At 36.2% G+C, this 13,652-nt stretch overlaps 1 protein-coding gene across 2 annotated transcripts in view; it reads right to left on the reverse strand.

Annotated features, from left to right (window-relative positions):
• Positions 1 to 13,040, reverse strand: part of pard3ba (par-3 family cell polarity regulator beta a) — a 174,004-nt gene extending 160,964 nt beyond the window's left edge. For both annotated transcript variants that reach the window (XM_084403120.1, XM_084403119.1), the window contains exons 1-2: positions 12,495 to 13,040; positions 1,332 to 1,433 (exon numbers count right to left, since the gene is read on the reverse strand). In XM_084403120.1, coding sequence (XP_084259246.1) covers positions 1,332 to 1,433; positions 12,495 to 12,611 — 219 coding nt within the window. In that variant the 5' untranslated portion in view covers positions 12,612 to 13,040. The remainder of the gene's footprint in view (positions 1 to 1,331; positions 1,434 to 12,494) is intronic.
• Between the last annotated feature and the right edge of the window lie 612 nt (positions 13,041 to 13,652).

A 13,652-nucleotide genomic window follows, 5' to 3' on the forward strand; every position in this document is an offset into this window, starting at 1 on the left:
TGATCTAAAACACCCTATAATATGCACGTGTGCTCAATTTTCATGCGTCCTCGTGTCAACATCTGCAGATATTTGTAAGTTATACTTAATACAACAAAAGCACAGGGTTTATATGAATAAAACAAATAAATTAGAAAGCTGCTCAGAGTGAAATATCATATCATTTTCCAATGTCCCCAATAACATTCATTCAGCCACTAACTTCTCCCCCAGAACAATTACATTCCTAATAAACTGATCCAAATTCAAATGAAAGAAAGTGACTTAATCATTATAAGCTGCTCTGAATATCATATGAATATTTTATTAGTAATTATTCAGCTCCAACTGACTAAGGTTTTATAATTTGTTCCATTTATGCGACTTATTATCATGCTTATCATCTGAATTTATTACAATTTATGAGATTATGCTATGCAAAAATGGACATTTATCACACAAATGGTGTGAATATTAACATTCATATTATGCTGGGCAGATGTAGTTATTCAACAAGCTGAAATTATGCAGATAGGGCTGAGCGTTTATATTGTTTCACAGTTTGTTACACAAAAAGACACACAGAAAATAAGTAAATGTTGCCAAACTGGTTCTAAACTGAAATAGTGATGATGTCATTGGCGTGTAGACCAATCCGCTCAAGGCAGGGAGGGCTGGCTAAACAAGTCTCAGCTAAACGTCGGTTTAGCACACTGAAGTAACTTGCTGTGCTAGTTCCCACTGCTTGACTGCAAAGATAATACAGTAGTTAACTGCAGCTTTGAGATCTATAAAGTCGATTACACTCTCAGGAGGAGGAAACATCTTATTTTTCGCGAATGAAGGTACAGCCTCCATGTTGCTGTGACTGGCTGATTACCCTGTCAATGCAATAACGCCCACCAATAATGCTAATAGCTGGTCCACAAACCTGCATGAATGTGTCAAACTGGTAAAAATAGACAAACTAATTACAGACTAAACAACTCCACTCACTTTTGGCCACATCCTACGTCTGTGACCATCACGACGCCGACTAATGCTCAGAAAAGAAGGAGATTATTATTAGAAATATCCAAACAACTGCTAGAAATACTAAAGATTGAACTTGGAAGCCGTCTAAACATCAAATGAAAGTTGAATTCAGTGAACTAAAACTCATACATGGACCAGGGGTCCATCACAGGCCACTGCTACAGATAAGCAAAGTGATTTGCCACTTCCAGACAAACGTAACTACATTTGAAAGTGTTTACCGCACATTTTCCTGACAAACACGCTAGATAATGTTCAAAGTAAAAACTCTCCAGTCCAGCTCTAGTGTTTGTGTATAGGTACCACGGTAGACTTACCTTGTCTTTGTCCTCCACCAGGTCTGTTAGCATGTCATCTGGGTCCAGGATCCCCCCGTCCTCGTACTCCACATGGTGCGTCCGTACCAGGAATTCCCCATCCTGTTGAAAACAATAGGTCCCATCAGTGAAGTCCCCCGTTCAACAACAATACCAGAGACTAATCAAGATGAATTTGGAAGTTTTGGACTACTAAAAACTATTTCTGTAATCAAAGGATATACAAACACATTAGCAGATTGAAAAGGTCATGTTATATTTATAATTATTAAATGGATTAGGATAGTTCTGACTTGGAAATCTGATTGGATAAGCCACAGAATAATTGTTTTTGATTGATGTTTGAGAACGTCTCCATTACAAAAAAAAAAGATAACACATGCAAAACATGCCCTCGTTTGACATGCTAGCTGAAAGAACTCACATTTGTTTAGCCAGAAAGCCCTTTAGTCATGATTAGGAAACAATAGCAGCTTTTATGTCCATCTGTGTTTCCATGTGGAATGAATGTATGGAAACTAAGGAAGTGATGACAATAAAAGGTGTGTTTCCTGTTGCTGAAAGGTTTAATTTTACAGCACATTTACAACATTACCATTACAGCACAGACTGACATATACGATCCACAGAGCATTAAGGAATAAACTATGGCTATGCGATGTTATGAATCAGCCTGATCTCATGAAAATGCGTCTCTATAGCACTCTATGTGTTTATCGGGCAATTTATACGCGAAAATGTGTTTTTACGTGCATATGATACGCAGTTTTCGCATGTATTTGATACGTGTAATACACACGCACCCCACAACACTAATCCTAACCAAACGTATAATACACACGTAACCCACACCACTACTCAATTTCCGCGTATAAATTGCACGATAAAGCTAGACGCATTTAGTGTGACCGGGTTGTATGATTATATTGACAGCTAAAAGGCATTTTTCCTTTTATTCAGCATGGCCTTTAGTGCCGTACTGCTTTAAGGCCAGGTACACAGCAAGAATCACTACTATTAATCACACTGTGACAACTTAAACTATTTACAAAAAAAATGAAAAAATACACATACATGCACTACTGTTCAAAAGTTTGGGGTCATTTAAAGAATGAAATTTATACTTTTATTCAGCAAGGATGCAGTAAATTGATTAAAAGTGACAGTAAAGATACGTATAATGTTACAAAAGATTTCTATTTTAAATGAATGCTGATCGTTCAAACTTTCTATTTGAAGAATCCAGAAATAAATGATCATGCTTGCACAGAAAAGACTGTTTTCAACATTGATAATAATACATGTTTCTTGAGCAGAAAATCAGCATATTCGAATGATTTCTGAAGGATCATGTGACACTGAAGGCTGGAGTAATGATGCTGAAAATTCAGCTTTGACATCACAGCAAAAACTTTTAATTTTATAATATATATTTAAAAAAATAAATTCGTAATAATACGTCACAAAACATATCAAATGGCTGCAATGAATGTCCTTTATTGACCTTGACAAGACAGGTGACATGTCGAATGAGAACTTGAAAATGTACAGTGGGAATGCAAACTATCATGTGTACACATGTAACCAGATAAGATAAGTCAGATGGGTAAGTTTTCATAGTTTGAATACCATCAGCTCATTACCAAACAAACTCGCCGAACGACTTTCCTATACTTGGGTTGGGGAAGAAACAAAAAAAACAAAAAAAAATACTACAATGGTCTAAAAGAACGTGTTTGGCTAGTAATGCATGATGACATAACAGATCCAGGTCAACGCCTTTTTTTCAGCAGAAACCTCAATTAGACAGTTGACACACATGACAATAAATGCTAAAATCTTTGTGAAAACTGCAAACCTGTGAATGATCTGTGATAGTCTTGGGTGCATCAAACAAACTAGTATGCACTAGTTGTGCACCAAAGGTGTACACATTCATAGCTTCCATGAAAGTGCAAATGAAAAACCTAATAAAATGTCTAAGAAATTATGTGTAAAATATTTCTGACATATAAGCTGCATGCTAAAAATAAAGTACATATTTTTTTGTGGAAATAGTATGTACGGGATCCAATAGGATATTTAAAGAAAACATTGAGGCTATACTGAAAATATGATTTATTATTATCTCTTTATTTAAATCTGGGAATAAACAAAGTGAATGGATTTGGGGGGACTAATATTTAAGAATACATGTTTCCACACTCAGTAGGATTTTAGTACAATAAACATTAAGATTAAATTATTTCACAGAAAGTGTGTTTTATTTCTTGTATCTTTTTATATAACTGGTATCAATCTCAGACAGGTTTGTTGAGTACTTTGACAGGTCCCCGCAGATTTGTAACGTTATATGCATGTATTTACGTTATAAAATTATATGCATGTACAATTTCCCGGGAATATCAAGCTAGCAAGGGACAAGCCCTGTTTCCATCTGGTGTTAAGATGTGTTTTTGGTGATGCGATCACAAGTGATCAGCCAAGAAACATTACCGTTTACACCTGGAAAACAATCTTTCTTCCTCCTCATTGAACTGTGACTTGCTAAACGATGTTGAACAACCTCTTTAGGTTTTTCAATTTACCCAAGAAGACCAATCATAAACTGGCTTATCCACCTGGCGCGCAATTGGCTCTCGCACGACCGTCAATCCAATTCCTTTTAACCTCTCGACGATGCTCAATGGCTTCTTTAGTTTAGCAAACAAATCGCTCGAGTGGCTGTAAATACCACGACTCACTTTCATGTTGTTGTTTTTTGCACAACCTACAAAAATCGCTCGATGCCACTGCAAACCTCTGATCAATGCTACAAGCCAACACGTTTGTTGACACGTTTCCTGCCTGGAGTTTTCGCTGCAAAGTACGTCACCCGGATCGTTGGTCTGATTGGTTGAAGGACTATACAATTGCGTACAGAGTCATTTGAACTATGCCCGTTGATCACGCCTCTCGTGCAGTAGAAAATACAGACTAATGTTCAGTAGGGTGGTCCTTATCAAGTCAATTTTTTTTTTTTTTTGCAAAATGTTAGTGTCTTAACCTCTTAAACTGTTCCTTTTAACTTCAAAATTGGAAATATGCAAAAATGTTGACAAAAAAAAATATATTTAGAGGTAGCTCAATCATGTGGAAGATTGCCTATGTTAAGCTGTGTGGCGTTATTGTGATATGCAAGTAATATTAAAATATTTTATTGAAATCAGAGCAACACTGACATGACAACAATGACAACAATCTCAAAAAAAGCACGAAGTTTTCAACAATCCCTCATTTCTGATGCTCAGCAGCCAGTGTTGACTTTTTGCAGTCTGGATAGATCCGTCGGTGATCTTCCACCACATGAAGGAGAAACTGCTATTGTTCTTCAGAGTGTGTGAGATAGCCATTGTATTCTTGAATCAGAGCCACTCCTCTCTCGGCGTGATCATTGACTACTTTCATTGCATGTATAATTGCCTGTGCCTCCTGATAATCTGCTTGATTCGGCCAAAGTTCCGGGTCAATTTCAAGGAACGTAATGTCATTTTTTTTTACCAAAAAAATGTGCTCTAAACCCAAACAATAACCAAGGTGATCATCAATAGAAATATGTATTGATTCCACCAGGAAAGGTAAATCTGCTAAACCAGGTCATGGATGGATTAATTTGGATTTAGTTTCTACAATAAGTAAACTGAGATATGCATCTAAAATACATATTTAGGAATATATGGAGCATGTGGAGATTTTTTGGGGAATTTTACTAGCCAGGTACAATACCAATTCAAATGATAGTTATTTTACGAAAATCATCAAAATCTCAGAAAGTTTAAAGCTATTGAGCTTCCAGTAATTATTATGTTACTGCCATAAAAATTGGCACGCTGTATTTTCTTATATAAAGGAACAATTTGAAGGGTTAAGAGCATGACAACTGGAGACTTTAAAAATAAGGACCACCCTAATGTTCAGTCTTAAAAGATTGAGCTTGGTTTGGTGATAGCCAGACTAACAAGCACATATTCTGAAGTTCAAAAGAGAACCACAGCTCAATCCATTCAAAACACATCCAAACATCCATATTTGTTCAGAAACGCAGTTTCAACCCTCCGAAAACATGTTAAAACGGAAGCTGATACCATCAGACTACTGAAAAAGGCAGCTCCCCCCTATCCAGAATGAAACAGTGACTCAATTCAACCCAGATTAACACACACTGATATTTTTTGTGAAGGCGCTTTCTCTGCTTCAGTCTCAACAGGAAGCGTCAGTTTGCGTCCACCCTGCTGGTGTGGAAAAGTGTTCACGCTGTTTAGGCAGATATGTCTGCTGGGACTGTTTTCATGAAACCATCTGAGAAACATTTGCTTTAGATGAACAACACACCTGGTGCCTTTTACACACACACACACACACACACAAGCTCCCGTAACACTGGAAGAAAAACCGTTTTAGACATTTAGAGCTTCCCACAGCAAAAACACAGAAAGTACGAGTACGGAAAAATATGACTATTTTGTGGATCTGCATGATTAATCGTTAAAAGTTTGCGATCTCGATTTAAACACCCACACGATCTTATTCCTAAATTCAGCTGCGTCTATTAAAACTTTGACAAGTATGATCACAGTGAACATACAAATTTGCGAATCCAGAGAATGCAGTTATCATATATAGTTATGAAACTATCATATCATTGTTTCTGTGTTACAATAATTTGCATTATCACAGAACTACTGGAATAAAAGTTTATAATTCACACTCATGCAAAATGACCTTTTGAAAATAACTTGACACTTCAAATAAAGATTTTATCGATTATCTTTATGGTTGTCATTTATTCAAGTGATTCGTAAAACAAAACAAAACAAAAAAATGCTGATATTCATCCAATAATGAAACAAGTGAAGTCTTTATGAGCGAGTCATTGAATCATTCATCTTAAACTGATTTAGAAATAATAATAATAGCCAATTTTTTAATAGACTGCAGCATTTTGTCAGAACATCTAATAAATTACATGTTATTTTGTTTAGTTGCCTTCTATTCAGAATCGTGGGAGAATCACCATCTCTAATTTAAACAAACTAAATTGTGAATTATCCAGTGATTTATTGTCTCCCACAAATCCCATTAAACACTATGAGAAATCCGAAAATACAAGATCCGTTTACCTGCGATTAAACGGCAGGAAGTTGTTTGGTCTCAAATGTCAAACACACAGTAATCAGCGTCTCCATCTATGAGAACTGAGAAGTCATTTCTACATGCACTATACTGAGGGTTAATAATCTATCTGAACAAACCCCTAATGCAAAGTATGAAATGTCAGCATGTAATTCATACAGAACACGTACTTTGTGATACAATACCTCAAATCATGCAGCTTATTGATAAAACGACCCAAAAGACTTACATTTCGCAATCATGGAATGCACAATAACAGTGGTATTTCACATTTGCTTCGCTCTGGAAGTCATTAATCAATTATGGCTAATAACTGCCTTAAAATTTGCAACCCATTTTAACTTTATAATCTGAGGCCAGTTTCTTAAACAAAGCCATTCAATTAAGACTGTGTTGTAAGAACCAGTATGACTAACTAGCTGTTATAGGGGCAATCAGTCTTACTTTTCAGCATCAAATTAGACCAATCTTATGAAAAGTTATGAACTACTGTTTTTCATATAAATATAGAAACCATACATTTTACCATGGTAGTGAGGTGCTAGCCTATATGTGTGGTTTTAACTATGGTTATCACGATCTAAATCATTATGCTTATCTTATCATGATGCTTGCTTGCTAAATGTATGCTACTATGGAAGGCCAATGGTTCATTTTAATAAATCTCAAACAGTCAGAATATTACAATTTTACCATATAAAAATGAGGTTGTTACAATTTTTTCAGATGCTACTGTTTTTGTTAATGAACATAAATACATCTGCATCCTAACTCAAGCTACTACTACTGTCAAATGTACATTTCTAAGAGACAAAACATGTTATTAATATAGTAATATTATTAATATTGCACCATGCACTGCAAACTGTGCCGAAGATACGTGACATCAACAACACAAGTCAGGCAACACCAACCTGCTCCATGATTTGAAACAATGTCACCCGTAAGCACATGCAGAAACTAAGAAAAATATTTTTTTCTATTAAGATATTTATTTTGTTATGGGGAAATTACTGGAAAAGTGTAAAGTACACAAGTAAGAAGTTCTTGTTCAGTAAAATCGCTTGTTTGGAAGTTTTTTTGGACCCTTGGTTAAAGGTATAGCGGAGGATTTTCTTTTTCCCGGTGGATCATCAAGACTATTGGTCCTCCTAAGTGTCAATCATTCTGGTGATATGTTTACGTAAGGCCGTCGTACGTGCTCGTGCACACGATTCACATGATGGCGTGCACTCAAAACACAGGTTGGGCTTCCCACTGATGCCTCAGTCGCGAAGTTTCTACTTGACAGGTAAAGTTTGGCATGCTATTTAGAGAAATCCATTTAAAATCACTGCTAGTAAAAGTTAATGTAAGCTATGATTAGCTCGTGCATGCTCTCTCGTGCACACGTTTAATAGGCGTTCCCTCTCGGGAGCAGGTAGAGTGTTGCGCATGTGCATTTTTTCAAAAAGTGGAGAGGGCGGTCCTTTTCAAAAATTCGGGAAAATCCTCCGCTATACCTTTAACTATGTTTCGAAATACATGTCATGCTAATCCATTGCATATAGCTTGAAGATATTAAAACATTTAGAATACATAAATGTGGCGCGCTCAATTGTCTCGCATGTTTTGCACATGAGCCGCATGCGGTTTCATCGATTCAATTATTATCGACAATTAATCGATCGTTGATTAATCGTTAGCATCCCTATCGATCAGAGGGTCAGAATGAAGGTTGAAAATAATAGTTTTTCTGCATATACATTTGTTTTTTGTGCAAATGTACATTATAAGTGAACCTCAAGGAACACAGTAAAATAAAAATAAAAATATCACGTCATTTCAGAAAGTATGACCCCTTCAGAAAGTAAATAGGGTCAGTTTTCAGCATATAGGAACGGTCCTATTGGACTCGATATTGCATACCCATTGTGACATTTAAATCCAAGGCAATTTGTTGTAGGGATGGCGGCTGACACCAATGGCTTTGTGCTTTTGGAAGTGTGCCGTGTGTAGTGATCTCAGCAGCGCTGCCTGCCAAGTCAGCTCTCCAACAACCCTCAGAGGTTAGCACCAGCCCGGCTATGGCAAGATAATAAAGCAGTTTTCCTCAGATGTGAGTTAATCTCAACCAGTCAGTCAGATCTTGCTGGACACGCAAACATTACTGAGTGGGACGGACACTTTTAATTCAGTATTCTTATAGGATTGGTTTTGGGGGGGTAGACAGACTACTTACTATATTTTCAGAAGCATAGCAGCAACTTAATGATGATAATGTTGATATGTTTTCCACCAGGCAGCAATTTAACATATTTATGTACAGACAAGTGAATACTTAAAGACTCTCCTTAAAATATCTTTGTCTCTGTCAGATAGTGTTGGAGAGTCTGATTCATTTTCTCAGATCAGTTTTTTCAAACAGCTCTGTCTAACATCAACATGAAACCAAAATGTACTTTTTTTTCCATTTTCTTAACATACGTTCTTGGTCTTAAATATAAAACGATTCACCAGTGCAGTGCGTCAGTTTTCCTAAAGAAAACAAAATGTTGTCTTTATAACCTTTTTTTAAATGTAATGATACATTTCTCCTATTCTTGCAACAATTTTCATTAGTCAGATTTTTTAAAGCAGATTTAACGTGACACTAAACAGACATCAACCAAGAACCGAGAAGGAAAAAGTGATGAAATTAAAGGGGTGGTATAATGTCCTTTTCACAAGATGTAAAATAAGTCTTTTGATGTCCCCAGAGTGTGTATGTGAAGTTTAAGCTCAAAATACCCCCCAGATATTTATATATAGCATGTTAAAGTTGTCACTTTTTGAGGGTGAGCAAAAACGCACCGTTTTGTGTCTGTTCCTTTAAATGCAAATGAGCTGCTGCTCCCGGCACAGAGGGCGGAGCTTCAACAGCTCGTGTCCTTTTACCTCACACAGACATGCACTGAAAATTTCAAAAAGCCTTTTATGTTCAGACCAGAGTCAGACAGTGATGGAGAGACTCAAGAAGAAGTGACAACATGTAGAAGCAACAGGACATTTCTGAATGGTTAGTTGATGAATTTATGTAGCTTTATGTGTAGTTATCTTCTAGTCATTGATTAGCATATTCTGTCATGATAATCTATAAATCGCATTCCCGGGGGCGGGGTTTATGTAAATTTTAGGGTTGGTGATGTCACTAACCCGGGAGGAATGTCGTGTAGTCCCGACCAGCCGTTTGTTGTAGTCCTTAAAAAGCAATTTCTTTAAAAGAAAATATATCATCTTTGCTTTGAACTTTGAGCGTTGTAACTTTGCAGATGTTGTTTATGCTCAAACAGCAGCATTACACACTAACTAAAGTTAGAAAAGTGACATCATAATCAACCACCCCTTTAAAGTAGACATCTTAGGTTGTAATTTGAATGCATATTTCAGCCAGAGCCAGACCACTTAAAACTTAAAGTTGCCATTGCATCAGTGCACACAACAGAGATGTCTATCATTGATTGCAATGCATAAATGCAGCAAATGTAGTGTATCCTCAATAAAACTGCAGTAGATCTAAATGGGCAGTCAAAATCATAACCTGAAGCTCATTTGAATAATCATCCGGTCACATTTGCAAAACAGGAGCCTGGTCTTCATTAATAATGCATAATGTGTTTTCATTGTTGACATCATTGTAAATCGGCCATTTAAACTAATAACAGCTCATCTCTCAAAGTAAATGTAAATTAAACATCCATCCACCCATAGACACATTTTGCATTTCAAAATTACAACTAACATCAACACAAACTGCTTTATGTTGTACGTGAATATGCACAACGTCTAAGCAAGGTGAAGTGCATCACGGACCGGGACCGCTATCATAGATGAAGGGCTCAATACTTCAGTGACGCATGAGACCCGAGAGGTGGGTTGACAGAATGGATAAAGCGCCCACGTCTACCCCAGCACGCCTGGCACCGGCACATCCCATCCGACTGAGCCAATCTCAGCCGATAACGTCCATCAGTCTAAAACCCCATACTAAAACCTCCCATAAAGCCAGCCATCTCAGCCCGAGAGCCCAGGCCAAACTAATCAAACACAGCCTGCCACCTGCATTTGGAGATAGGGAGCGATTAATGACACGGCTGTATTCATCACATAAGTCCTGCTTTATTCCAACTGGCATTTACTGCAGAAGCTGTATGCACTACAAAAGGACTAGCATGGTTAACAGTGACCAAGCATTGCACTATTAAAGTGTTGCTCAGTGAGGACTAATACAAGCATGTATTGATATCAAAGAACCCCTCTAAGTGGAATATAGCTGGGACATATTTATTTATGTAGAAGTTAATGATGATATTAACGATTCGAAGATCGGAGTATCGCAATAATTGACCCATTAGAAGTGCACTTCTAACATTTTAACACAATAAATGCATGACACTTTCACATAAATTATCAATCTGAACAATCACCAAGCTGTCAAATACTCCACATAACAAACTCCAAAGTAATTGTAAATAATGCACATGCGCACACACACACACACACACACATACATACTGTATACAGATGATTTCTGAAAGACTGGAGTGATGATGCTGAAAATTCAGCTTTGCATCACAAAAATAATTTATATTGAAATAGAATACCATTATTTTAAATTGCAATATTTCACAATATTGCTGTTTTTTTCTGTATTTTGATCAAATAAAGGCAGGCTTGATGAGCAAAGAGACTTCTTTCAAAAACAATAAAAATAGTAATGTTTCCAAACTTTTGACCAGTACTGTGTGTAATATGTATGCAATGATGTGACGGGTCATTTTTATATAACATCCAAAATATGTAAGGTAGTACAACTTGATCTCTTTTACTGAATCCAAAAGGTTTTAATTATATTTTACTACATATAAAGGTATTTTAAAGATTTTGAACTGTCAAAAGGTCATTCGGTAAAACCGATAGTAAATATTTAAATGGAATAATATTGTTTTTAATAACTAAAGGAACTACAATAATACAAATATAAAGCAGATAAGGCTCTTTTTTTTTTTTTACATTTCCCCTTTTCTCCTTTCCCTGTGCAATGTTTTACTTGAATATGTTGAGAGTGTTTAGAGTAGTCCAATAAATGATTACATTTATGAGATCAGTGATAATTTTATTTAATATTTCTTCTGTGGTACACACTATATACACTATCTCAAAATCAATGTCAAATCAGTTTTTAACTTTCAAATCAGTGGTTAAACCGAATGACTTTTTTGGTGACACATTTTTTCCATCTTTTCCACAAAAAACAGTGTTAATTGATTGTACAAATCACAAAATCTTATTGTTAACACCTAGGTAAACTAAAAAATGGTTTCAAATATAGTTAGCCTATATCGCCATTCTATTTTTTTACTCTTTTAAAAACCTTATTCGTCAATGACCCATTCATGTATTTATATTGGCTAAATAAAAAAATGTGTGTGTGTGTGTGTGTGTGTGTGTGTGTGTGTGTGTGTGTGTGTGTGTGTGTGTGTGTGTGTGTGTGTGTGTGTGTGTTTAAACTGTAATAAATCCAAACAAAAGTGAAGAGAAAGTCACTGGTAACAGAACACTAACAATCTAAGTCAATTTCCCAGACAGATACTGTGTAGACCTAAAGATCATATTTACATTTTTGAGGCGCAGAACAAAGCTTTAACCACAGTATCAGACTGCAGGAATGTCTAAAGATAATGAATATTTAAAACAATAACCAGAAATCTGAAAAAGAGCAGTGTTGACAGCTCAAGATCACGTGATATGAGCTTGAGGGCACACCCGGTTAACAGCCGTATGGTGAAGGCTTTAATATTCATGAACCAGGCCTTCGCCATAGTAGGATTCGCCAACAGGTGTAGTTTTTGAAATAATTCCGATTAAATATGCCAAAGTAAGGATTTAAACAATCCATAGTGAATAGTCGGACTCATAAATGAATATTTATCGGGTTGTGTTACGATTTCAAACTTAAAAACAACACGTTACCTGTTCAACAATCTTCTTGTATCTTTGAGTGGCTTGATCGATCAAATCCCGTACCATCCAACTGTCTTTACACGGGACGACAACCCTCGTTTCCCCGAAATTGACCGTGACTTTCATCTTATCTTGCTCATCAAACGTTCAGATATCCTCGTAGTTTGTTTATATCACAGTTTCTCTTAAAACCAGCGCCGAAGAGTCAACAGGTGTCATTGGTCAACTGTAACAGGTGATGTTCCTCCTTCTCTTTAATGTACTAATAAAGTCTTCAGTAAGGCAGTATTAAGTCCGTGAACGGAAAAATCGTCCAGTAACCACATTCCCAAACCACACTTTGAAGAGAGTGACACAATCCTGGAAGACAGAGAAAAGTCCTGATGTGTTTTTCCCGAGTTCGCGCGCGCTGTAGTCCAGAGTGAAACCGGAAGCGGCAGATAGTGCATAACTATCGTGATTGACAGCCAGCTTTAAACTCTCAGTTCCCTTAGAATACTCACTGCGGAGAGGAAGATGTAGCCTACTTACACTGAGGAATGACTCGCTTGACACAGAATGAAAAAGTACTAAAGTTATAGGGAATCTCACATATTCGAAGAGTAAATATTAATAGAGAATAGAGTGAGTTTCTCCTCACTTGACAGTATGAATAAACTCTCATAATGCCATATTTGCATAATCAAAATAGAAAAAAAAAATCAAAATTAGATATGAAATATGTTACATTCTTGAGCTTTTGGAGGGGATTATCTGTCTTTGATAGATAGATAGATAGATAGATAGATAGATAGATAGATAGATAGATAGATAGATAGATAGATAGATAGATAGATAGATAGATAGATAGATAGATAGATAGATAGATAGACATTTATTGAACATATATATAATTTATAAATGAATAACCTTTTTTTCCCTTAGGAAACAGCAGTGGAAATAGCTATTTTGCAGAAGAGACTTTAAGGTAGTACTTGTGCAGAAATTGATTATTAAAAGGAAAGATACCCTGAGAAATATTCACTGCATGAAATAAAAAGATTGATGACTAGCCTGTGGGTTTAAATTACAGTACAAAGTGCATCTAAATTAAAGAAGACTTCCTGACTTCCTGTTTGAAATATTAGTGCACAGTCCCCAGGCCTTACTTTGCAACTTCATATTCCA

Source organism: Rutilus rutilus (genome assembly GCF_951802725.1).
Source record: "Rutilus rutilus genome assembly, chromosome: 2".
Lineage (NCBI taxonomy): Eukaryota > Metazoa > Chordata > Actinopteri > Cypriniformes > Leuciscidae > Rutilus > Rutilus rutilus.